Source organism: Puma concolor, chromosome A1, assembly GCF_028749965.1.
Source record: "Puma concolor isolate L17-30 chromosome A1, mPumCon1.1.hap2, whole genome shotgun sequence".
NCBI classification, from domain to species: domain Eukaryota; kingdom Metazoa; phylum Chordata; class Mammalia; order Carnivora; family Felidae; genus Puma; species Puma concolor.
This window is the reverse complement of record NC_141667.1, coordinates 107962611-107990209: the sequence shown is the minus strand read 5'-3', so window position 1 is coordinate 107990209 and position 27599 is coordinate 107962611. Positions and strand designations below refer to the sequence as shown.

Sequence of the window (27599 nt, the reverse complement as noted above, 5' to 3'; positions counted from 1 at the left end):
GACATAAGTTGAATTATATTTTAACAGCACAACTCTGGTTAACAACAGGCAGTAAGGACAGAAACCGGAAAGTCAGTTAGAAAGCTATTGCAATGATCCAAGCAACTTTTGTTATTAAAAAAGTTTAGGTAAGCAAATGGAAAGATGGAGCTGCCAGTTGGGTACTGAGATAGTGAAGACAGTGGAAGAAACAGAAGCAGCTAGATATGAGAAGGTAATGATTAAAAATTCAATTTTGTACTTGCTAAATATAAGGTGTCTATTAGTGCAGATGCTGATTAAGCAACTGAATGTACATGTATGGAGTTCAAGGGAAAGTTTTGAGCTAGAATTTGAGTCATCACCATACAAGGTATGTAAAGCCACAAGGCTAGGTGAGATCACAAAAGCAAGAGTGTACAGACAGAAATGAGAAGAGATCCAGACCTGGAAAGAATAATAAACAGGAACCACTGAGTCTGAGAAGGAGCGCTCAATAATAAGGTGAAAAGAAAATTAAGAGTATGATAACCTGAAATTCAAAGTAAGAAAGTATTAAAGAAAGGAGTAATGAAGTATCAAATACCAGAGATAGGTCAAGTATGATAAAAACAGAGAACTGACAATTTACTTAGTAATATGGATAGAGGACTGTATTTTCCAAAAAAAGTCACAGCCATATTCCAGGTTATTACTCCCTGTCCAGAGGCAGAGACTATTTATCCTCATCATGAACCTGAGTAGGACTTTCTAACTGCCTTTACGAATAGAATATAATGGAAGTGACTTCCAAAACTAAGTCATAAAAGGCCATAACACTTACACCTCTGTCTCAGAACATTCACCCTTATAAACCAGCAACCATGCTGTGAAGAAGCCTGGTACAAATGTTTGTTTGTTTGTTTGTTTGTTTGTTTTTTAATGTTTTTGACAGCAAGTGAGCACGTGTGAACGGGGAGGGGCAGAGAGAGAGAGACAGACAGACAGACAGAGGATCTGAAGTGGGCTCCCCCCAACAGCAGAGAGCACAGAGTGGGGCTCGAATTCACAAACTGGGAGTTCATGACCTGAGTTGAAGTCAGACGCTTAACTGACTGAGCCACCCAGGCACCCCAAACTGGCACAAATGAAGAGACTAATGGTGAAGCCCACAGAAAGGAACTGAGGTTCCCAGCCAAAAGCTAGCATCAACAATTAGACATGCACATGAACATTCTGATGATTCAGCCCTCAGACTTTGAGACTTCTAGACAAGGGCATAGACATTGCAGAGCAATTGACAAGTTGTCCTACTATATCCTGTCTGAATTCTTGATGCAAAGAACTGCTGAACATAATAAACCTCTAAGTCTTAGGATAATTTATCACAATTTCAATGGAATAAATACACAAAACTGGAGGCCTTTATAAGGGAGTTTCAGTAGAATGGTGAGAGTAAAAGCATGAATGGAGTGTGTTCAAGAGAGAACAGAAGGCAAGGAACTGTACATACCTAGTAATATAAAATATTTTCAACAATTTTTTTCTCTAAAGGAAAACAGCTGGAGGGTGATATGGGGTCAAGAAAGACTTTTTTTTTAAGCCAGGAGAAAACAGAGCACTTAAATGACACAGAAGGAAATACTGCAGGAGTTGCAAGAGAAAAAGAAAGGAATTTAATACCTAAGTAGAGAGACTGATTTAAGATAGAAGTCTATATAGGGGCACCTGGGTGGCTCAGTCAGTTAAGCGTCCGACTTTGGCTCAGGTCATGATATCACAGTTCGTGGGTTTGAGCCCCATATTGGACTCTGTGCTGACAGCTTAGAGCCTGGAGCCCGTTTTGGATTCTGTGTCTCCCTCTCTCTCTGCCTCTCTCTCTCAAAAATAAACATTAAAGAAAAGAGATAGAAGTATACATAGTTCATCCATTTTAATGGAAATGTAGGAGGATTGCAAGCAGGTGAGTAGATGTGTTGATAGGATTTTATGGAAGTTCTATTTGGACTGCTTCTCTTTTCTCAGGGAAATGTTAACTAAGGTCATCAGCTGTCAATGACAATGGGGAAAAGCACAGGAGGTTTAAGAAATACATTAAGAGGGGCGCCTGGGTGGCTCAGTTGGTTAAGCATCCAACTTCGGCTCAGGTCATGATCTCACAGTTCCTGAGATCGAGCCCCACGTCAGGCTCTGTGCTCACAACTCAAAGCCTGGAGCCTGCTTCAGATTCTGTGTCCCCCTCTCTCTCTGCCCCATCCCCACTCATGCTCTGTCTCTATCTCTGTCTTAAAGTAAATAAAACATTAAAAAAAAAATACATTAAGAAATGTATGAAACAGCGGCACCTGGGTGGCTCAGTTGGTTAAGAATCTGACTTTGACTTAGGTCATGATCTCATAGCTCGTGAGTTCGAGCCCCCATTGGGCTCTGTGCTGACAGGTCAGAGCCTGGAACCTGCTTCAGATTCTGTGTCTCCCTCTCTCTCTGCCCCTCCTCAGCTCATGCTCTGTCTCTCTCTCTCTCAAAAATACATAAACATTCAATGTTTATAGCAGCCCTCTCAACAATAGCCAAATTATGGAAAGAGCCTAAATGTCCATTAACTGATGAATGGATAAAGAAATTGTGGTTTATATACACAATGGAGTACTACGTGGCAATGAGAACGAATGAAATATGGCCCTTTGTAGCAACATGGATGGAACTGGAGAGTGTGATGCTAAGTGAAATAAGCCATACAGAGAAAGACAGATACCATATGGCTTCACTCTTATGTGGATCCTGAGAAACTTAACAGAAACCCATGGGGGAGGGGAAGGAAAAAAAAAAAAGAGGTTAGAGTGGAAGAGAGCCAAAGCATAAGAGACTCTTAAAAACTGAGAACAAACTGAGGGTTGATGGGGGGTGGGAGGGAGGGGAGGGTGGGTGATGGGTATTGAGGAGGGTGCCTTTTGGGATGAGCACTGGGTGTTGTATGGAAACCAATTTGACAATAAACTTCATATATTGAAAAAAAAATAAATAAAATAAAATAAAATAAACACATAAACATTTAAAAAATTTTTTTTAAATGTATGAAACAGATATATAAGAGAACAGGAGAGGATAAAATAGTAGGATAACTTGAGATTAAATGTCCACTTGAGACCATTAAATATCCACTAGCGAATATGTCATTAATTTAAAATGGAATTAGAACATGGTTATATATTTTCTTCTATAGTGTAGCAGCATAGGTACAAAGACCAAGTGAAAAAATTATAGTCTTTGACGTATGACCGCAGGAATGAGTAACTACTAGAAGATAGAGAATATAATCACTAAAGAAAAAGAGGTCAAGAAAAAGGGAGGACATATGTGGATATTAAAATCACCATGAAGTATGACAGTAGTGCTGCAGAGGGCTGCAGTGAGCCAGAAGCTAAAAATCTTCAAGAAATGAAGGAGCATGATATAATCTTGCTAGATGACCGCTGCAAGGAGTGGTAGGTAGTAGAAGACTCTGATGGCATGAAATGCAAAGTTGAGACAATTTTAAGGAAGTAGACAGACCAGAAAAGAATAAAGATGTCTACCCCACAACACTAAATGCAAACCAGAACAGCCCACTCCCCCAAAACACTTTTATTCATAAGAAACTTAAGTTTTATACTACTTAATCAAGGTCTCATCAAGAGAGATTTTAAAGAAACTTGGGGAGATACACCATGTTCAGAAATTAAATGACTCCATACTGTAAAGATGTTAATTCCTCCTAAGTTGATCTATTGAATCTTAATCAAAATTCTAAAAGTATTTGGGATGCCTGGATGGGCTCAGTTGGTTAAGTGTCTAACTTGATTTTGGCTCAGGTCATGATTTCATGGTTCATGAGTTTGAGCCCTGCATTGGGATCTGTGCTGACAGCTCAGTGCATGCTTGGGATTCTCTCTCTCCCTCTCTCTCTGTCTCTCACTCTCAAAATAAATAAATAAATAAATAAACTTAAAAAAAAAAAGTTCTAAAAGTTTCTATTTTTGTGGCACTTGACAAGCAAATTCTAAACTTTATATGGAAGGGCAAGGGGCCAAAAAACAGCCAAGACCCTCATGAAGAAGATGAGAAAACTTGCCTTACCACACACTAAACTTATTAAAAAACTATACTAATTTTTATAGCATGGAATTAGCACATGGATAGGCAAACTGAACAGTGGAACATAAACACATAAAAGCCTTTCTGGATTCACACATTTATGGACCTATGATATAGAACACAGGTGGCAATGCAAATTAAGGGGATATAAGAACAATCCAAATAGGAGCATATTTTATAAACTATATTGCATTTTTTCCCCAGGTATAATTTGGTCCTTCATAGAACTTCCTCATTTTTTTTTTTTTAATTAACTGCAGAGTATTTGGGTGGAGGGGAGGGAAAAGGTGGGTTAAGCCTAGATATACACCTCAATCTTTACATGATCCCTACATCCCTCAAAAATTCCAGAAACAGAAATGATAAAGCAGAACATAAAGAAAACATGGAGACATTTTCTTTGCTTGGATTGGGAAAGCATTTCTAACAAAACTAAATAAAATCTCCATAATTTTTTTTAAAATTCTGCAGGTACAAAGATATCATTAAAAAATTAAAAAATAATCTAACACCTCCTTACTAAGACACCACACTGTATATTCTCTCACTGCACTGAGTAATAAACCCAAGTTCTTCAATATCTCACCCCCCAAAAAAAGCTAAAACGTAAAACCTCAAAATTTAAAGAAATATTTGTAACATACATGGCACTCAAGACCTAATTTTCTTGGGGCTCCTGGGTGGCGCAGTCGGTTAAGCGACCGACTTCAGCCAGGTCACGATCTCGCGGTCCGTGAGTTCGAGCCCCGCGTCGGGCTCTGGGCTGATGGCTCAGAGCCTGGAGCCTGTTTCTGATTCTGTGTCTCCCTCTCTCTCTGCCCCTCCCCCGTTCATGCTCTGTCTCTCTCTGTCCCAAAAATAAAAAAAAAAAAAAAAAAAAAAAAATTGAAAAAAGACCTAATTTTCTTAATGTATAATGAATGCCTACAAATATGAAAAAAAAGTCCAATAACCAACCATAAAAAAGAAAACTAATTTAAAAAAGTGATCACCATAAAAGTCAGGATATCAATGCTTTTGGAGGGAGAGAAGAAGGCAGGAGAAAGAACTTTGATTAGGATGGGCCAAATGAGAAACTTTTGAGATGATTATCAAAGTTTTATTTCTTGATCTACATGGTGATAAAGGTGTTCACCTTATAATAATTTATGGAATTTACATTTATTTTTATATGGTTTTTTTGATATCTATATTTTACTTTGCAATAAAAAGCTAAATAACAGAAACAATCCAAGAGAAATGAGCAAAGGACAAAAATGGGAAATTTAAAAAAATGAGAAATCCTTTATATATAGAAAAATGCATTTTAACCTTACTTATAAGTCATAAAAATGAAAATTAAACAAGAGTTATTTTCATCCAGACTAGCAATAATGAAAAATTTAATAATAAACAATAATGAGAAGAATATAGAACAAGGGGCATACACTATTCACAAGAGGCATGCACTGTTCATAAACTAATCACTTTGTAAGATAATAAACAACAGCCATTAAAATTTTAAATACATTTAACTTCTGACCCAGAAATTCTATTTCTAGGAATAATACTATAGATAGATATATTTGCTTTAGTCTACACAGGAATGCATACTACAGCATTACTCAAAAAAACTTTGTGTGAACTCTACAATCAAACTGTCTAGGTTTAAATCCCGGCTTCAATACTTACAAGCTGTGTGACCTTGGGCAAGGCACTTAAACTGTCTCTGCCTCGGTTTCCTTACCTGTAAAATGAAGACAATAACATTACCCCATAAAGTTGTTATGACAATTAAATGAGTTAGTATATATAAAGTTCTTAGAACTGTGCTTAGCATATGAAGTTATATCATTATTAGCTATTAACATTACTATTAACAATCTGAAGTCAGCTAGTAAAAGACTAGTTATATACCTTCAGCCTTGTACAAAAATGTTTACACTGTTTATGTTATGGGTAAGGCTTTATATCAAAAGTAGTCTATTAGTAAAGCTTTGGGGAGGATCCTAAGTTATAGGCTGATTTTCCAATGAAGAGGGGGGATGTGCCCCTAACCACTCTGCTCACCCCTTGTTCAAAGGTCAACTATATAGTGTTGTATATGAATTATACCTCAGTTTTAAAAGAGGGGGGAAGACAGTAAACGTTATGTGGTTTTTACCATAATAAGTTTTTCTTTCTTTCTTTCCCTTTTTTTTTTTTTTTTTTTTTAAAGAAGAGAGCTGTCGAGAAGGCGGCTAAGACATGAAAGCGCAGACCAGGCAGGGGGAATGATCCTGCCATGTACCCTTGGGTTTCTTGGCCTGCCTAGTTGGTTCGTTCTCTCTCTTTCTCTCTTTCCTTCATTCTTTCTCTCTCTCTCTCTCTCCCTCTCCCTCCCTAAGAAAACAGTAAGAAGCGCCCACCACCTCTTTCTCGTTTGGGAGAATCAAGAAACTCAGGGAAGAAAACAGTTCCGTCAGCACCTGAAGGGAGGCCCTCAAGTTAGATAGTTCCCTCAGTTCCCTGCCCCTCTGTCATTTCCCTCTAACCCGCTGGGTTCTAGAGGCGGGAGAAGAGCGGGTCACAGGGACTGGCGGGACGTCCGGTATCCAGTTCCCGTGAGCTGCAGGGTCCCACCATCGGCGCTACAGTTCCATACCCTGGGAGCCTTCCAAGTGTCTACCGTTAAGGCGCTCTCCCTTACCCACCTCTTAACCACCACACAGCCACGGACTGCAGGCCACCTCAGCCTGGCTCAGACAGGACTTCCCGGCCTAGGGCCCCGAGCGCGCGCTGCTTGCTGATTGGATCTGCTCCTACGCACCCAGCCAATCCCGAAACTCGCTCTGCCACTGACGTGCAGGCCGCGCCGCTTTGAGGATTGGTAGGGGAGCTGTGTCGTGTCGCGCCTTGTTTGACAACTCTGGCAATATGGCGTCGGAAGGTGGTAGCGATTCACAGCTGAGAAGAAGGCGCCGGGACACGGGGGAGCCGGAAAAAACAGAACTCGGCGAAAGAGAGCTGACAGTGGTTGTGGCTGTGGCCCAAGAGAACGAAGAGGAAAATGAGCGCTGGGTTGGGCCCTTACCTGTAGAGGCGACATTGGCCAAGAAGAGGAAAGGTAGCTACAGCGATAGACACAGGGCGAGTTGGAATCTGCGTCCCCAGACTGGGAAATTTCAAACCAGACTCAAAAATCAGATGGTGTGTGCTTGCGGGGTTTTCTGCCCTCAGAACAGAGGGTCAGCTTCTGTTTTCTGGTCATTCTCTACTAGCACGTTCTCCCCGAAATAATGATTTGGGCTGAATACAGCGTCTTTTTGCTACTATCTAACAATGTTAGTCACAGATGTGTTATAGGAACGTGTTCTAATAGATGCTAAAGCTAACTTATACTACTACCTATTATGTGCTAAGCGCCTCTCATTTAACCCCTATAGCGGGCGCATTAGGTTGGAATTTCTGTCTCCGGTTTATTAAACGTCAGAGTCCAGTTCTCTTGAAAGCTTTTATTTCAGGAGTGCACTTAGTCTCTTGGGGCACGCGGGGACCGAGGGCGAGATGGCGGTGCCTATTTAGAATCGTAAAGAGTAGGTAAAGATCATTTTAATCCTGTCTCTTCCAATAATGAGTTTCTGACCTAGAAAAGTTACAGAAGTTTACTGGATAACAAATTTTTCGTCTAAAACCCGCTGTCTGTGGTTTTCAAACCACACGCAGGAGATGCCAAGGCTTGACGTATTTTCCAACTTTCGTGGAATAGTGACCAAGTTTTATTAAATAAAAAGGGTAGGGAAGGAAGTTAAGTTTTTCTTATTTTCAAAAGTTGTTCTATAAAATGTCTTCCTTGGTGTAAAACCATTAAAATACGATTTTTCTGAAAGGTCAAATCTTACTTTATCACTCTCTCTGCTTCAAACTCTTCAGTGATTTCTCATTTTAAAAACAAAGTCCAAACTCCGTATCATGGCATACAAGTTCCTTCACGATGTGATCTCTCCTTACCTCACCAGCACATTTCCATTGCTTCTGTTTCCTAACCCTGTCTTCCTTAGGCTGTACTCTAGCCATATTAAAACACTTGAGAATGGGGTATGCTCTTTTTCTTCTTTGGATGCCTGCCAGGGTATGGTGTATACCTGAAATAATTTCCCACACTCCTTTTCCGGTGGCTAACTGTTGTCCAACTTGAGCACTCACCTCCAACTATCGCCTCCTCTGGGAAGCCTGTCGTTTCTCCAGTGGGCTGGGTTTCTAAAGAACATTGATCATAACTCCGAGGTAATTTTGAACACCTGAGTTTACAGGTAGCTTTCAAATTTTATGTATCCAAATTTTGAAGAAGCTACTTTTTTGAACATTGTACATTGACACCCATAAAGTGTTATCTTTTTTACAGTTAGGTCTTTCTGTTAAATGTTTCCATAGCAACTTCTTCATTGCACTTGCTGCATTTTATAATTGTGTATTAAGTCTGTGATCGATTAATATTTGTCACCACTGCTAAGACTGTAAGCTTATAAGAGCAAAGACCATGACTGCTTTGCTCCACTGTTTTGCACGTAGCAAGTGTTCAATAAGTATTTATTGAATGAATGAATATTACAAAGTTAATGCTCTTATAGTTGTAATAGAATATGTTTGCATATCCTTTTTTATGGAAACATAAAAAATATCAAAGTGCTGATATTAGTATTAAGAGACAAAAATCTTACAAACTTAATACAATTGAGACAGATACAGCAATAATTAGGTGTGAAAATGTTTATAATTAAGTAGATGCTTATTGTATTTAAGCCAGTCAATACTGTATTCAGTTTGAAGAAAAAAACTGAAATTTATAATTTTTTAATGTTTCTTTATTTTTGAGAGAGTGGGGGAGGGGCATAGAGAGATGGAGACCCAGAATCCAAAGCAGGCTTCAGCCTCTGAGCTGTCAGCAGAGAGCCTGATGTGCTTGAATGTACTCACTGTGAGATCATGACCTGAGCCAAAGTCAGATGCTTAACTGACTGAGCCACACAGGCACCCTGAAAAAAACTGAAATTTAAAAACATGTCTGAAATGTTAGGGGCACCTGGATGGCTCGGTCGGTTGGGCGTTCAACTTCGGCTCAGGTAATGATCTTGCAGTTTGTGAGTTCGAGCCCCACATTGGGCTCTGTGCTAACAGCTCAGAGCCTGGAGCCTCATTCAAATTCTGTGTCTCCTCCTCTCTCTGCCCCTCCCATGCTCATGCTCTGCCTGTCTCTATCTCTCAATAATAAATAAACATTAAAAAAAAATTTTTAAATAATTAAAAATTAAAAAATAAAAACATGTATGAAAAGTTAGAAAAATAATCATTGAAGATTTTGTCTAAAAAGGAGTTTGAGGCACCTGGCTGGCTCAGTCACTAGAGCATAATAAAATTTATTAATTTAAAAAAAAATTTTTTTAATGTCTATTTTTGAGGCAGAGAGACAGACCAATCGTGAATGGGGGAGAGACAGAGAGAGAGGAAAACAGAATTTGAAGCAGGCTGCAGGCTCTGAGCTGTCAGCAGAGAGCCCACCGTGAGGATCAAGCTCACAAACTGCGAAATCCTGTCCCAAGTGAGATCATGCCCCAAGCCGAAGTAGGATGCTTAACCGACTGAGCCTTTGAGGCGCCACCGCAAAAAATTTTTTAATAAAAAGATGGGAGTGTGACATGCGTTTAGCTTTCTAGAAAAAGAGCTATCCTCTTTAACATGTTCTTTGGACGCTAGACTTTTCTATGCATTTTCAGAAAGACATTATAAATTGTTATATGACACTACCTTTAAGTAACCAAATGGTTTCTTAAAGGTAGGAATTATGTGTTCCACTTTTTATGTCCATGTGCCTTATAACCTATTTTGTTTTCAGTAAATACCTGCTCAAGTAAACTAACAAACAGCAAAAGGAATGTGTATCAGTATTATATTAGCTGCATAAAAGAAGTCCCAAAGTAAACAGTCTAGGATTGGTATGGAGGCTTCAAAGGGACCTAGGCTTTTTCCAGTTTTCTGCCCTAACATCACTAAGGTATGGCCCTCGTCTTTGTCCTGAGTGGTTATTAGAATCAGTTCTCTTACCCCAGTTCCCAAGTATAGGACTGAGAAAGGGAATAATGGAATACTTTTTGAAGGAGACTTCTTGATTGTCACATAACACTTACACTTCTATTTCATTGGCACATGGTCACACCTAACTCTGGAGAAGAGGAGAAAGGTCGTCTTATAGCTGACTGTCATTTTGCACATATAAAAATGGTGGTTCTGTTATTAAAAATGAAGGGAAAGGAGTTCATTGGGCACAGGTTTGACTCTGCTATACAATAGTTATGAAAAACTATGAAACATCTCTATGTTTAATGTAGGAAATTTTTTTTTAAATTTTTTTTTATGTTTATTTATTTCTGAGACAGAGAGCATGAGCAGGGGAGGGACATAGAGAGACGGAGACACAGAATCCGAAGCAGGCTCCAGGCTCTGAGCTGTCAGCACAGAGCCCAACGCGGGGCTCGAACTCACAAACCGTGAGATCATGACCTGAGCCGAAGTCAGTCGCTCAACCAACTGAGCCACCCAGGCACCCTGGAAATTTTTTTTTGAGAGAGATCATGTGTGCTTTCAGAGGGAGAGAGAATCCCAGGCAGGCTCCACACTCATTGTGGAGCTGAATGTGGAGCTCAATCCCACAACTGTGAGATCATGACCTGAGCTAAAATCAAGAGTTGGTCACTTAGCCAACTGAGCTACCCAGGCTCCGCTCTAGCAACTTTTTACAGGCATGTTTGGCCTTTGTTGGATTATTTTATTAGATACACATATAATGTCAATTTTTGCTAGTAATATGGTTCATAGCTCTTGTAACAAAATATCTCCTCAGATTAACACTTTTTGAAATGTTTTGCCCTTGGAAAAAGTTGAGAAGTCCAGGATTTTCTCAGCTCTAAGAATCTATTTAGTATTTTATCATGTTTATCTGCTTCAACCCCACTACTAGTGACCTCAAAGAGGCTTAGTGTCTTAAAGATAAACACCCATAGGTGGCCACTGGTCTCTCGTTAATTATTTAAATTAGAACTAATAATTGGCTTTACTAATGGTTAGAAAGATGTTTGTGATACTTTCATGAAACTTTTTAAGGTTTTGGTTTGTTTGTTTTTTTTTTCAATGTTTATTTGTTTTTGAGAGAGAGAGGGACAGCACAAGTGGGGGAGGGACAGAGAGAGAAAGGAAGATATAGAACCTGAAGCAGGCTCCAGGCTCTGAGCTGTCAGCTCAGAGTCCAACATGAAGCTCAAACCCACCATCCGTGAGATCATGACCTGAGACGAAGTTGGACGCTTAACCGACTGAGCCACCCAGGAACCCCAAAGTTTTTCTTTTTTGATGGAGCCTTAATATTAAGCCAGAATCGCTCAGTTAAGTTCTGAGGGCAGTTAAGCATCTGTACAATACCTGAGACCTGTCATGACTAAATAATAACAGTGCTGTTCACTACTATGAAATACATAACAGGCTGGATTTTTTTTTCATTACGTGTGAATTGAGAGAAATGTAATAAGATATAGAAGAAAATAGAAAATAGAATTTTTTTTTTTTGAGAGCAAGGGAGGGGCAGAAGGAGAGGAGGGTCAAAGGGAGACAGAGAAGTGGGACTCACCCAAAGTGGGCCTCGTGTTAACCCGAAGTGGGGTTCATGTTCACCCAAAGTGGGGCATAAGCTCACCGAAAGCAGTGCTCAAGCTCACCCGAAGAGGGCTTCTGTTCCCTCGAAGCAGAGCTTGAGCTCACCTAATATGGGACTCGAACTAATGAACCTTGAGATCATGACCTGAGCCAAAGTCAGATGCTTAACGACTGAGCCACCCAGGTGCCCAACAGAAAATAGAATGTAGAAAACTCTTACAGAAAATGCAAAATAGTATATAGTTGCAGTTTAAAATAATTTTTTCTTTACCTTTTTTCCCTCAGTTCTAGAGTTTGAAAGAGTCTATCTTGAAAATCTCCCCAGTGCATCTATGTATGAGCGCAGTTACATGCATAGAGATGTTATCACCCATGTGGTATGCACCAAGTAAGTCTCACACATCTTTTTTTTTTTTTTTTCTGAAAAATTTATTTTATAAAGATGCTTCAGTTTTGAAGATGATTTGTAAAAGTATCTTTAGGATACCATGGATTTCTATTTAATGCCACCGATTCTATAATAATTTAAGTTAAATGAAGTCCTACATATTCTTTCCAATTTCCTACAAGGAATGCATTCAAGGTAATATCAATACCGTAGGTATTCAGATGGTTTCTATTTTTATACACCTTAAAGGGGAGACTATTCTGTACAAAATCTTTCTAATACTTAACAAGACACCTTGGATACAATACAAAACAAATGTACATTGGTTATTTATCACCTTTTGAAGATGAGTACGTTTTCCATGGGAAAAGACTGCCTACAGGGTGATTTTACGATTAAAGGGCTGTAAGGTCTACTGAAATTCCTGGTGAAATTTCTTTTTTTTTAATGTCAACTCCTAGCACAACTCTGATCCTAGCTCTTGGGGTTAAAGTTAGTGCCACATCAATTATTATGATATCCAGGAAAGAACTACAAAATTTGCCATTTTCTATCTACCCTCATATGGTGGTCTTTATAAAGAAAGCTTAAAATAAAAATATTTTGAAAGCGCCAAAGATTCTCAGTGAATGATTGCTTTTGGGGGTACTACATAACTCATAGATCTGCTTTACAAATTAACTTTTACAATTTTATGTATGCAGGACGGACTTTATTATTACTGCCAGTCATGATGGACATGTTAAGTTCTGGAAAAAAATAGAAGAGGGAATTGAATTTGTTAAACATTTTCGTAGTCACCTGGGTAAGAATTTCACTGTGTGTGTGTGTGAGTCTTAAATTGTATTGGTTAAAGTTTCTTCTAAAATGTTTTTTTTTTTCCTTTGAATCATGCATGTTTGTTTCATTGGTATTTACTAGAATGTTTTGATTTATTTAAATAGGAGTTATTGAGAGTATTGCAGTTAGCTCTGAGGGAGCATTGTTCTGTTCTGTGGGTGATGATAAAGCAATGAAGGTGTTTGATGTAGTGAACTTTGACATGATCAATATGCTGAAGCTTGGGTGAGTCTTTTTTAAAGTATATACTTTTTAACTTAGTGAAATAATTTTTAAACTGTCACCATTTTGTAGATATTTCTAAACAGAATGTATTGCCATTGCCAGCTGTGCTTTTGAATTTTGCTTAGGAAAAGTAGATAGGAATCCTTGTTATGATGCTCTTTGGAGGCTTCTGCTGTTTTTATTGTTGTTGTTGTTAATCACAGCAGAAATTTTTAAATAGCATCATCACAAGGATTCATTATATCCATTTAACATTACTTAATAAAATAATGAGGATCCATCATGTCTAATTTGCTGGTACTTAGAATTAACTTCCTTGCTTTGCTTATTTCAGTAATATGTATTGTGTCTTATAAGGCTTATGTACATTTTGGAATTGAGGTGATTCGTTGGTAACTTTAAACTTTAAAGTATATTGATATCCACACCATGTGGTTGAACTACAGAAATGAGATGAATACTTTGTTTTAAGCATGTCTTTCTTAAGATATCATACTGAATTTATATACGTCTAAATGAATGTCACCTTGAAAATCTAGCATTGTCAAAAATAGTCTTAGGACTTGTCTTAGTTCATACTGCCATTACAAAAGACCATAGGCTGAGTGGCTTAACCAAAGGAAATTTATTTTCTCAGAGTTCTAGAGGCTGGAAAGTGCAAGACCAGGATTCCAGTAGGGTTTGATTTGTGGTGAGGGCTCTCTTTGGGGACAGGATGTAAGGAGGAATGGTATCTTCCTCTTTCCCTTCTGTGGGATTAGAGCCCCACATTTATGACATCATTCAACCTTAATTACCTCCTAATTATCTCCAGATCAATCACCTTGGGTAACTGCAACATATGAATGGTGGGGGGACAAGAACAACAGCTCATTATATAGCAGTACTTCTTTTGGAATTTCCTTCAAAACCAGTTGATGAGCCACTAAAGGATATTAGTCTCATTACTTATGGTCAGAACTTATTTTTTACTACAAATAGAAATATATATTGGTTATCTTGTCTTATTCCCTGCTTTGTTTACCTACACTTTAGCTGTTTTTACAAATTAAATCTATTCATAAATGTTGAACCTCTGCCACCTTTGGGGATATTATTTAAGTTTTGGTAGAAATTCTAAAAGAAGAGTTCCAGAAGTTTTGAGCATCAGCACCAACATTGGAATAACTGTGTAACTTCTTTAACTGACTGCTTAGAAGGAGACAACACTCATTTGAGTGTGTAAGTTTGGTATTTTGGTTAAATCTGTCCCAGGTTAAATCTGTCCCAGTTCTTTTGTACTTTATCAGGTAGCATGTTCAAACTTTATAGCTGTAAGATTAAGTCACTAATAATGAAAATGTGATATCAAAATGTTTTCCTTTTGATCATAGTCATAACTAAAATATTTTGATTTTAAACATTTCAAGAATGAGTTTATCAAGTATACTGTTAGATATGAACCTATTTAAAAATAAGTTAAAAATAGACTGAGACCTAGAGATCCAAAAGGCAATGCCCTGGAATATTTTAAGGCCCTGGTCTGATTAGGTTTTCTTATCTATCCAAGAGAAGTAAATGATCTGCTGTAGGAAGTTTTCTATGTGGTCTGATAAATCCTCAGAAGTTATTACCATTAGATTAATGAGGTCAGAAAGGGAAAATTAGTTGTTCCTCCCCAGTTTCTATTTCTGCTACTTTAGAGCAAGGAATCCAAAACTAACTAAATCATTGGCCAGGACATTGTTTTGGTGGTGAGAGTGGATAAGGATGCTTACTTGTTGTATTAACTTCTTTTTTCCCCTCACTATTTTAGCTATTTTCCTGGACAATGTGAGTGGATCTATTGCCCAGGGGATGCCATATCTTCAGTTGCTGCTTCTGAGAAGAGCACAGGAAAAATTTTCATTTATGATGGTCGAGGAGATAACCAGCCGCTTCATATTTTTGACAAGCTCCATACATCACCTCTTACTCAGATACGGCTGAATGCAGTTTATAAAGCAATAGTGTCTTCTGATAAATCTGGAATGATTGAATACTGGACTGGGCCTCCTCATGAATATAAGTTCCCCAAAAATGTGAACTGGGAATATAAAACTGACACCGATTTGTATGAGTTTGCCAAGTGCAAGGCTTATCCAACCAGCATATGTTTTTCACCTGATGGGAAGAAAATAGCTACTATTGGTTCTGATAGAAAAGTTAGAATTTTCAGATTTTTAACTGGAAAACTCATGAGAGTCTTTGATGAATCACTAAGTGTAAGTGCAATATAAATTTAATGGGAATTTCCTTTTCTGAGTGTCTTTATTTTGTGCAATTCCTAAAAGATTTTTTTTCTGGATATAGATATTTACATTGATGGTTATTTTCTCTTAGCACATTGAAGATATTATTGATCTGTCTGCTCTCTTGCAGTGTTCTTCAAAACTCTTTTCCCAGGGTTTATGATGTGATATCTTCTGAGCCAATCATCCTTCTTTTGTGTGGCTTTTACTCTGTTCACTCCTGCCTATTCATATGACTACTCCCAAATTGATTTCTCCATCTTACTATTGTGAACACACATGGTGCCATCTGTTTTGTTTTGTTTTGTTTTGCTGTCTTCACGAATGGCACCAATATCCATTTACTTGCATAAGCCACAAACCTGCGCCATCCTTAACTTTTTAACTCTTTTTCCTTAGCCTCTATTTAATTCATCATGAATCCTGTCAATTTTAGTTTCTAAATATGCTTAAAATCTATCCCTTTCTTTTCAGCATAGCTGTCACTACCCTAGCTCATGATCTTTTGCCTGGACTGTCTCATGGCCTACTGCCTATATTCGGGCTTCCTCCTAATCAGTTATCCACACTGCATCCAGAGCAAATTTTTTAAGTGCATATTTGATCATTTCATTCTTTGAACCTTTTAGTGACTTCTTATTGTTCTTAGGATCAAGACCGAAGTCACAGCCTGCCTTACTGTGGCCTTTGCCTACCACTCTAGCCTACTGTCACTCACTTTTCTATCTGCCTCTTAACACTAGCCATTTAGGCCTTATTTCAGTTTCTTGAACATGTCTTCCACCACAGGGCCTTTGCTTATGCTGTTCCTGCTGCCTGGTGTCACCCCACCTCCGTTCTTTCCATTACCTGTTGAACTTAAGCTTCAAATCTCATTTAAAGAGTCACTTCCTGTGGAAATTCACTATTTGTCTAACCTAGGACAACTTTTTTTTTTATGTGACTCAATATCACTCTGTTTATTTTCTCTTAGACCATTTGGCTTGGTCTTATTTTTGATTACTACATATCAACCCCTTGTAGACTAAACTCTATGTGATCTATGCTCCCTTATCTGTTTTGGCTCATGTTTGTATCTCCAGCACTAACAACAATACGTGACACATAATTACTGCTAACAAGAATTTGTTAAAGCATGTAGTTGTAGAATAAGACTTTCTATCCATGCAAAGTTAACAGTTTTTTGTGGAAATTGGGTCTGATCACCTGTTTCCCTCAAGTGTTCTCTAACTGCTAATGGTATGTTGAATCCTCTGAGAGTCTGTGGGTTGAACCTTCTTCGTAGCAGTACTGTTTATTGTATAATAATTCTACATTGTTGGTAGTAACCAGTTTAGATTCCTTGCATTAAGGTCTTAAATTCTGTTACTCTTCTTAGTGACACTGTTGTTTGGTGGCAAGTGGCTTTAAGTTGGGTGGATTATCTACCTGAAGTAATATGAATCCAGACACATGTGAAGATCTGGTTGTTAGATCATCCTCCTGACTCATCTTCCTTTTGGAAGAGAACAGCTTTCCACTCTACTTTGAAGAATAGGAGAAAACTGTGATGTTTTCTTCATTAATGGCAGCTGGTAACTAGATATTAGTTCAACTTAAATATAACTTAAAGGCCTTTACCAACTTGCAGCTCTTTGAAGATTCCTCAGCAAAAGAAGTATTTAAGAACACAGTCTCTGGATATTAATTTCTTAACACGAATACTCTGTTTCTTCATTATTGACTTCAACAAGTGTTGAAGAGGGCTGAAATAAGATGAGGTCAGTAGTAAAACTTATGACAGAAGTGAGATTCAAAATGAGAGATTGTCCAAACAATAACAACAACAACAACTAAAACAAATGCCAAGTAAATTAATTAGAAGGATAGTGGGTAGTAAATCAGTGGAATCTCACAGTTAATGAGATATGCATATGGTTACGCAGTTGTGTATCACAGAGGCCCTGCTATTAAGGCTAGAATACTGTAAAAAGATACTGCTGTATTTATCAGGTTGGATTAACATTTATGAAATACTTCACGCAGGCAGACAACTGTCTACAAACTTTAAGTCATGAAAATTAATCTAATCTAGTAAAATAATCAGGGGTCCCTGTCTATAAAAATGCTAGGCTATTTCTAGCATATGAATAAACAAGTAGTCTCAGAGACTGGAGATAAGAAAACCTAATGACCAACAGGCTTTTTTTCTGTCCTGTAAGACCCTTGCTTCATGTTGTTCCCTAACGCATATACCTCCTTTTGTTTTTATGGAGTTGTGTACATTGTTGTTCTTTCCATATCTAGAAAAATGGGATTTCCAGTTAACACAAGCATGAAAATAAGTAGACTGGACATAAGCTTGGCTTCTTTTTATCTCCAATGGAGACCTGCTGTTGAATTCTGCTGTTTGATGCCCTAAATGTCTGGAAACCTGAAAGATCTTAATGGGGGAGAAGCTTATAGTGTGATAATACATAGTAATTAAGATGTGACCTTATCCGAAAATTGTGTCAAATATCTGAAGAAAAGAAAAACCAAATAAGCTACAGAGCATTTATAAAAATATTCATCTACCGTAAATGACATTTACCTAATGATAATCTGTGTTGGGCTCTCTATAAAAATAACTTGAAACATTTTCTAAAATATCATGAAATTGTTATAAATTAGTGAAATAATAAGAGTTCATTCAATAAAAATTGAGTGTTATATCATGTCAGGTCCATGATCCTTTTACAGGGACCTTACACTCTGTAGTTACAGTGTCCAGTGTAGTAGCCACTCGCCACATGTTGCTATTGAGTGCTTGAAATGTGGCTAGTCCAAATTGAGACAGGATGAAAGTATAAAATACAGGATTTCAAATACTTAATATAAAAAAAAATAGAATATAATTAATCTCAAATTTTTTTTTAAGATTTTATTTTAAATAACCTCTGTACCCATCATGGGGCTCAAACCTACAACCCTGAGATCAAGAGACACATGTTCCACAGACTGAGCCAGCCAGGTGCTTCTATCTCAATTTTTAAGTATTGAGTAAAGTTTAAATGATTATATTTTGGATATATGGGGCATAAAACCTTATTGAGACTAATTTCACCTGTTTCTTTTACTTTAAGTAGCTACTAGGTAATTTAAAATTACATGCTTGGTTTGCATTATCTTCCTATTGGAAAGTACTAGTTTGTGGCGTTTATTTATTTATTTATTTATGAGAGAGCACAGTAGGGGAGGGGCGGGGGGGGAGAGAGAGAGAGAGAGAGAGAGAGAGAGAGAGAGAGAGAGAGAGAATCTTAAGAAGGCTCCACACCCAGCATGGAGCCCTACATGGAGCCAGATGTGGAGCTCAATCTCCTAACTATGAGATCATAACCTGAGCTGAAATCAAGGGTCGGACGCTTACCCAACTGAGCCACCCAGGTGTCCCTAGTCTGTGGCTTATAAAAGGCAGCAGATACCTTTTTTCTGTACGGAAGACAGTAGTTATATTAACTGTTTTGTTTTTTTTTTTATTAAGAAGCAGCAGTTAGTGTAAATACTATTATTTTACGATTGAACTTACTAATGTCTTTTTATTTCCTGCTTATGGAATTTAGAATCCTCTTTAAGGTAACCTATAAGTACACAAATTTTCAGTGGCTCTTAATGTGTACTGTGCTTCTATTTAAATTCTCATTCCCTTTATCACATAGCTTTTTTGTTTACTCCCTAGATGTTTACTGAACTGCAGCAGATGAGGCAACAGCTACCTGACATGGAATTTGGCCGACGAATGGCTGTTGAACGTGAGTTGGAGAAGGTGGATGCAGTAAGATTAATTAACATAGTCTTTGATGAAACTGGACACTTCGTGCTATATGGAACAATGCTAGGCATTAAAGTTATAAATGTAGAAACAAACCGGTAAGCTTTAATAAGATGTTTTTTAAAAGTGCATTCATTTATGGGGGACCATTTCCTCTTTCAGGGAAACAAAGGGAGTTTTGTTTGTTCCAAGACAAGTGGAATGGTCCCAAATGTCTAAACTTAACCAAATGTTTTGACTGGATTTTTTGTGGTCTTTTGGTTGTTTATAATCTTATGTAAAAAGTTTCCACTCATGTTTGTAAAAGAAATGGAAAAAAAAGATATGCATAGTTTCAAGGTTGTTTTTTTGTTTTTTTTTTTAACAAGTTTCAATCTCTCTTTTGCTTATTGATTTAAATTAGCCTGGTTCATATTAAATGTTGCCAAATATTTTAACCACAGAATTCAGCATTACATCCTGCTAGACATAAAATCAGAAGTTAAAATGCATGAAACCACAATAAGCCTTTTGTGCAAACAGTCCATTTGGTTTTAGTACAAAATAGCTACAATCAGATACTAACACTGAATGTAAATGAAAAGAACTTAAAAGTATATTTTAAAGAGAAAAAAATGTAGGTCGGTACATTCTCACATAGAAATCAAATTTATATTGTAGTTCTTCACAGTATAGAATCTTTGAAGTCTTGCAAAAAGATTAAGATAATAGGGATAGGTTAAAATTATGCATGAATGATTGTGTTTTGTTTTTTTTTAACCAGAAAATTCCATCCAATTTAAAATAACTTTCTGGGGAAGGGGGTAGAGAAACACTTTTTAAAAAACTTTTAGTAATTATTTTATACAAAGGTAAAGGATAGTTGATTTCTAGATTTTATCTATAAAATTTTTATAATAGGAATTAATTCTGGTATTTTACTGTATAAAACATTGTTGTATTTTCCAGGTGTGTGCGCATCTTAGGCAAGCAGGAAAATATTAGAGTGATGCAGTTGGCTCTGTTCCAGGGAATAGCCAAAAAACATCGTGCTGCAACTACTATAGAAATGAAAGCTTCTGAAAATCCTGTTCTTCAAAATATTCAAGCTGACCCAACAATAGTTTGTACATCTTTTAAGAAGAATAGATTTTACATGGTATGCAGAAATACTAGGAAATAGGCCTTAATTCTTCCAATTTGGTTGGAGATTTATTTTCTTAGGTCGTGCTTTCAACTGAAGAGAATGTTGGCAATAATAGCATGCTTTCTAAACAACCAGAATACCATCTTAAAACATTAATATTGCATAATTTTTAACTAGGACTCGATTTTGTACTGATTTCCCTCCTGTTCTGAAAAATCTTCGACCTGGCTTCTACAACTATTTATGTTGTCTAAGATGTAAGGAAGTAAGTGGTTATGGTAATAATTGCATCCAAAATAGCTTTTGCTATGGGGTTTTAAAAGTTCTAAAAAAGATTATTTTTCATCTTTTGTTCTTAATTTATCTTCCCTGAACTTGCACACTTGCTTCTTTAAGCACATTTCTTTTTTTACCTTTTAACTCTCTTGTAATGGTGCTACCTTAAAAGTTTATATTCCTGACAATTTTTTTTTTTTTTTCCCTAGAGAACTACAAGTACTTTACATGTTAACTAAGACTGGGCTCAGAATCAAACTGTCTAAACTATCTAGGAGTAGCCGTGTCCTAACTGTTGAACCAAGCAGAAAAATCTAAAGTGTAGAGACCTCTGCCCTACCATTCTGTCCTTCACACTGCAGTCAGAGACTGAGTCCCAAATTTGGTTATTTGCCTAAAATCCTTTAATGGCTCCTCAACTATCTATACTAGTTGGCTCTTCTACCTATCTTTCTTCATTTTTAGTTCATTTGCTACTCTGACTGAACTTGATCCTGTTTGCAATAGCTGAGTGTTGTTTTTTTACCTCAAGGCGTTTACACAGGCTGTTCCTTCTGCCAATCACATACCTGTCCCCAGTTCCTACTTATATCAGTTCCTATTTGGAAACCTTCTCTTGACATCAAGTCTGAGTTACATCTGCCTGGTTGTGCTCTATATGTCACAGTTTTTAGAATAGTTTACTTTCTCTCTCTCTTTTTTTTTTTAAATATCTGTGATAGTCATCTCCTCCTTAAGGTAATATAAAATCCTCAAATACAGGGCATTATATTTTCTTCACTATTCACAAGTTTGTTAAAGTGTGTGGCTCATTCTAGTATACTGATTCTTTTCATCTGATATCTTGTAAGTAGCTGTGATGCTATTCAGGTTGCCAGCATTTGATTAATATAGGAAATAGCAGTTCATCCCAAACAAGCTTTTAACCAAAAAATGGATACATTCTTTTAAGATGAAAATTTTATTTAGAACTTTCAAAGTCATTGCTACAAAAAATAAAATTGGTTAAAGGGAAATAGTTTTTCTTGTTTTTACCTGTAATTTAACTGTTTTGAAGGTAAAAGCTAACTCTTGATATACACTAAAAACATACTAATTTTCTATCCTCATTATCAAAAAACTAATAAATTATTCTCTTCCCCTAAAGTTTACTTTTATGTTGAGTAAATCACATGTGTTGTTAACATTGAAGAAAAAAAGTTACTATTCATCTTTATACAGCTAACATGTTCATAAAATTATCTTTCATTTTATTAGACATACATATCCGTAAGCAAAAGTAAAATGGTACATACATATATGTAAATTTTTTATCTCTTTTCAAATCAATATCAAAATATGACAAAATATGAACTTTGGTAGTTCAATATGTGAGCTAAATTAAAATACCTATTTAAAAATTCATATAAATCAATCATACAACTGATAATGTCATTCCTTTGAAAAATGGAGAATAAGATGATAAGTCAACAACATCCTAGCTTGGTTGTTTCTTTATTTGGAATTTATCCAAGTAGATCCGGAATGACATTAGGCAAGACAGGGCCTGGGGCACTGGCTTTACTTTCCTGGAACTCAGTTGATAATCAGGTAGAGCTTCCTCTGGAGAAAGATTTCTACTTCCTGAAAGTCAAATTAAAAAAAAAAAAAAAAAAAGGCTCAGAGGAGTCCAAAGTTTTAACAACTGAAAGATTTCTCTCAATTTTCCCTATTCCCTGAGGTATCCTGAAATTTCTGTAACTTCACTCAAAATTTACATTCTTTCTTCCAAGCTTCAGGGTTTAGATAGAACAGATGGGGGCTTTGCAGGAAAAAAAAAAAAAAAACTAGCCAAGATGCATTACTGATTCATCTTTGAATCCTCAACCTGCCTAGCACCAGGTTCTGTTCATTATAACAACAATTATTAATATGTATATAGTACCTTTTACATATTAGGCACTATTCTCCAAGCATTTTATATCCCTTCATTGAATCTTCACAATAGGTACAATTTTGAGGTAGTTATCCCCATTTATGAATGAGGAAATGGAAGAAATGAATTTATTTTGCCAAAATCATGTAACTAGTAAGTAGCAGAATGGAATTCAAACCCAGGCAATCTAAATAGTGAAAAATAAGCACTGGTTGACAGGTTAGAACATACTAGCGGGCAGAGTCAGAAAACTACCTCAAATAAAAGTGCATCTTGTTCAGTGTGCACCAAAAAAGAAATTAAATCCCATTTGAAACCATACACCTTCACTGTATGGATTGTTGTCATGTTAGGCAAGTGTAAAAATAATTTAACCCTATTACACATCCTGTGATAGGAAGTGATTGCTGCAGTAAGGACTTAATCTGATGTGAATTCTTACTTTGCTCAAATACCATAGATAGAAATGAAATTTTACTGTTGATAACATTTTAACCAGATGAAAAATTTAATTCATTCACTCTCTTTAATTTTTCTCTGAGTTTACCAAACGAGAACCAGAAGATACAAAAAGTGCAGATTCTGACAGAGATGTTTTTAATGAGAAACCTTCTAAAGAAGAAGTCATGGCAGCTACTCAAGCTGAAGGACCTAAACGTGTTTCAGATAGTGCCATTATCCACACAAGCATGGGAGACATTCATATCAAACTTTTTCCTGTTGAGTATGTACTGTCTTTTGTCTGAAATGAACATCAATGTAAATGTGTTTATTGGGAGAAACTGTGCAACTTAAAATTGCTATTTCAACTTGAAGAATTTTTCTTTTTATTTAAAAAAATTTTTAAATGTTTTTATTCATTTTTTGAGAGACAGAGACAGACCATGAGCGGGAGAAGGACAGAAAGAGAGGGAGACACAGAATTTCAAGTAGGTGGGGCTCGAACCCATGAACCGTGAGATCATGATCTGAGCCGAAGTCAGCCACTTAACCGACTGAGCCACCCAGGCGCCCCTCAACTTGAGGAATTTTAAAGAACTGAAGGGTTTGATAAGAATGTCTGTCTTTAGCTTTCTGATAACTGTTCCTCTAGAAAATGGGGATATTATATATATACACACACACACACACACACACACACACACACACACACACACACTTCACAGGTTTATTATTATGCATACAAAACAAATGGCTATGAAAGTGCTGAATGTAAACTATAAAGTGGTTTATAAATGGATATTAACGTCAACTGTGCATCCCAACTATATTTTGTGGCTGATTTGTTATAACTGGCTTTACCCTCAAAGCAAATCCTTAAGGGGAGGATAATTCCTTTTCCTCCTTACATTTCTTAGACCTCCACTACTACTTCTTTAGTTCTTTCTATAGGTTTTAAAAATTCCAACAAGGGGCATCTGAGTGGCTCGTTCAATTGAGTATTCAACTCGATTTTCTTTTTTTTTTTTTTTTTTTAAATTTTTTTTTCAACGTTTATTTATTTTTGGGACAGAGAGAGACAGAGCATGAGCGGGGGAGGGGCAGAGAGAGAGGGAGACACAGAATCGGAAACAGGCTCCAGGCTCTGAGCCATCAGCCCAGAGCCCGACACGGGGCTCGAACTCACGGACCGCGAGATCGTGACCTGGCTGAAGTCGGACGCTTAACCGACTGTGCCACCCAGGCGCCCCTCAACTCGATTTTCAATCAGGTCATGATCCCCGCTCAGGTCATGATCCCAGAATCATGGGATTGAGCCCCATGTTGGGCTCTGCACTGCCTAAGATTCTCTGTCTCTTCCTCTACCCCTCTCCCCTGCTTGTGCTCTCTCTAATATAAATACATACATACATACATACATACATACATACATAATTGATCAATCAATCGATCAATCCAACAAAAAATGTACTGAAAAAAGCAGAAAGGAATTCTGGACAGTTTAAAAGTTTGCAAGATGAACATGCAATGCCAAATCCAATAGAATATCTTTGGCTATTCTTGATCCAAAGAGTGACATCTTTGGGGCGCCTGGGTGACTCAGTCAGTTGAGCATCCAACTGTTGATTTTGGCTCAGGTCATGATCCCAGGGTTATGGGGGTGAGCCCCACGTCAGGCTCCTTGCTGAATGTAGAGCCTGCTTGGAATTCTCTCTCCCTCTGCCCCTCTCCACTTCTGTCTCCAAAAAAATGAAAACGAAAAACAGAGTGACATCTTTTACAACCCCTTTTACTGAAAAGTACTTCTTTATTTTGTATAGGAGTGTTTTAAATGTTTTAAATGCTGTAACATGAGATTAAATCATCACATGAGATTAGTTAACATTTAGAAAGCTTCATACTTTTGAGTGTGTGATTGTCATTTAAAGTTGATTAGATTTAGGAGATAGCATTTGAGAGAGAGCAGGTCCTTGGTTAGGAAGTGTGTCAGTGTACCATAACGTTGTTTTTATAAGAAAATTATCTTTCCCAGGAACTGAACCTACTATACGCAGTGAATATACGTATCTTACGGTGCTGTAGCTGTATTTTTTTTAACTGCTAAATGACTTTGAAATTTAAATACTGTCAAACTCAAATATAATAAGCATTCTTTATCTAAAGATAATATATTAAACAATATACTGTGGCTTATGTGATCTTTTATCTCTTCTGTCCTGAGATGAGACGAGGTTATGGAAAAAGACTGTCCTGAAACATTCAGAAGGTATTGCAGGTATCAGTAGAAAGCAGAACTGCAAAGAAAACTATATTAAGATGCTCTAAATGGATTTCATATTTTCAACATATCTTACTAGGTGCCCTAAGACAGTGGAAAACTTCTGTGTTCATAGCAGAAACGGCTATTATAATGGGCATACATTTCACCGTATAATTAAGGTAAGTTATACAAAATTTATATGACTTCAGGAATAGTGTGTTTTGCATAACCAGAGGTTTATTTTTTTATTATTTTTTTTAACGTTTATTTATTTTTGAGACAGAGAGACACAGAGCATGAACGGGGGAGGGGCAGAGAGAGAGGGAGACACAGAATCAGAAGCAGGCTCCAGGCTCTGAGCCATCAGCCCAGAGCCTGACGCGGGGCTCGAACTCACGGACCGCGAGATTGTGACCCGGGCTGAACTCGGACGCTTAACCAACTGAGCCACCCAGGCGCCCCATAACCAGAGGTTTAAACATAAGGAATCTTCCTGTCTCACAATTATCAGTTTATTAAAAAGGAATAGGAAAAATGGGACTTTCTAAGCCAAAAGAAGAATGGATAGTCATGAATATCAGATCTGGAATAAATGCAGGAACAGTAACATGGTACCTTTTTAGAAACACTGCACCAGTATTTTGTCAGCAGCTAAACCCAAGGGTCAGATACAGAGTAAAGGGCATGCTGAGATAAAACCAATAGTTAAGGTTACTCATACCTAGTGACTAAATAAGGTCTAGATCTAGAAAATAAGATTTTAAATAATAGAAAAGACATCATGCTACTTAATCTTTGAGAACCACCATTAATACCTGAAGAGCAGAACGAACTTGTCCCAGGATTTTGTTGAGCATTGTTCCATAAAATGGATGGGGCAATAGTGTAGTTGTTAGTTACTGATAGGTTCAGAAATGGCAGGAGAAATGACAGGAGGAATAATCAGATTTGGGGGGTTCTGAAAGAATTAGAAAAATGACTCACCAGGCAATCCAGAATTTTAGGGAAAGGGAAGAGAGAAGAGTGGGGCAATTATATAAAACCTTATACACTCTATAGATCTAAAACTTATTTACAATATTAATTGGTTTTAATTGCATTATTGGGAAAGATAGTACATGACTATTCATGAGGAGACCTTTGCAGTTTTGTTTCAGTAACTGAAATAAGGTTGTGTTTAAGCAGTGGAAATACATCATCTAAAGTATAACTTACTAAGGTTTTAATAAAATCACTTGATAGAGTGACTATTAAGAAAAGGGGTGCCTGCATGGCTCAGTCAGTTTAAAACATACAACTCTTGATTTTGGCTCAGGTCATGAGCTCACACTTCATGGACTGGAGCCCCACATCAGGCTCTGTGCTGACGGTGTGGAGCCTGTTTGGGATCTCCCTCTCTCTCTGCCCCTCCCCCACTGGTGCATTCTCTCTCAAACTTAAAAAAAAAAAAAAAGATTTTACTGAACATAAAACACACTTAAATTCCAAAACGTACATATAGAAAAGTACAGTGTAATATGTTTTTTGTATACTTCCTCTTAAGGGCTTCATGATTCAAACAGGAGATCCAACAGGTACTGGTATGGGAGGAGAAAGCATATGGGGAGGAGAATTTGAAGATGAGTTTCATTCAACATTACGACATGACAGACCATATACACTCAGCATGGCCAATGCTGGATCAAATACTAATGGATCCCAGTTTTTTATAACAGTAGTACCAACGGTAAGTAGAATAGCATTGTCTATAAGCTGTCATATAAACTGTAAGTTGTCATGATCTAAGAATGAATTCAGTAAAAGAGAGCTGCATTATTCTCTATTATTTATTTCTGCCAGCATATAAAAAATGAAACAGTTTAGATGAGAAAATGTAAAATTACCTAACAAATCAGATTTTGCTTTGTAAAACAATACTTGCATAACTCAGGACTCTGGAGTTGAAGTCACCTTGCCACTACTAATTGTACAATAGAAAACAAATTATTTCACTTCTGGGCCTGTTTCCTTTAGAATGGGGGAGGGGATTAGAGTATATTAATTCTCAAATTTTTTAAGACATTTTTTCTATATTTTAACATCTCTGATATCAGAATGCAACTTATATTGCAACATTGTAGATCTGACGACATACAGTATAAGAATATTGAGCTCTATTGCTGTGCAGTTACACAAAATTATAAAAATTATTATACTTTATTTTTTGGAATTAAGCACCACATAATGAAGAAAAATATAACTACTACCCATCAGGCACAAAGTAATATTCACAATACTTCTAGTATCACTATACCCAGTTTTAAAAAACAGATGA

The 27599-nt window shown here is 37.1% G+C and overlaps 2 protein-coding genes across 6 annotated transcripts in view; one reads left to right on the top strand and one right to left on the bottom strand.

Annotated features, from left to right (window-relative positions):
* The window catches only part of CENPK (centromere protein K), a 59548-nt gene extending 52689 nt beyond the window's left edge, over window positions 1-6859 (bottom strand). For 2 of the 3 annotated variants that reach the window (XM_025924191.2, XM_086699985.1), the window contains exons 1-2: window positions 6765-6859; window positions 5764-5818 (exon numbers count right to left, since the gene is read on the bottom strand). The gene's annotated coding sequence lies outside the window, so the exon portion shown is untranslated. The remainder of the gene's footprint in view (window positions 1-5763; window positions 5819-6764) is intronic. The other variant, XM_025924190.2, reaches the window with a different exon arrangement.
* Window positions 6860-6957: 98 nt separating this feature from the next.
* Window positions 6958-27599, top strand: part of PPWD1 (peptidylprolyl isomerase domain and WD repeat containing 1) — a 32404-nt gene continuing 11762 nt past the window's right edge. For 2 of the 3 annotated variants that reach the window (XM_086699907.1, XM_025924162.2), the window contains exons 1-10: window positions 6958-7177; window positions 12040-12142; window positions 12847-12947; window positions 13087-13207; window positions 15003-15450; window positions 19175-19365; window positions 20216-20405; window positions 23127-23308; window positions 25383-25464; window positions 26829-27011. In XM_086699907.1, the coding sequence (XP_086556033.1) occupies window positions 6988-7177; window positions 12040-12142; window positions 12847-12947; window positions 13087-13207; window positions 15003-15450; window positions 19175-19365; window positions 20216-20405; window positions 23127-23308; window positions 25383-25464; window positions 26829-27011 (1791 nt within the window). In that variant the 5' untranslated portion in view covers window positions 6958-6987. Of the gene's footprint in view, window positions 7261-12039; window positions 12143-12846; window positions 12948-13086; window positions 13208-15002; window positions 15451-19174; window positions 19366-20215; window positions 20406-23126; window positions 23309-25382; window positions 25465-26828; window positions 27012-27599 lie in introns of all 3 variants that reach the window. The other variant, XM_086699918.1, reaches the window with a different exon arrangement.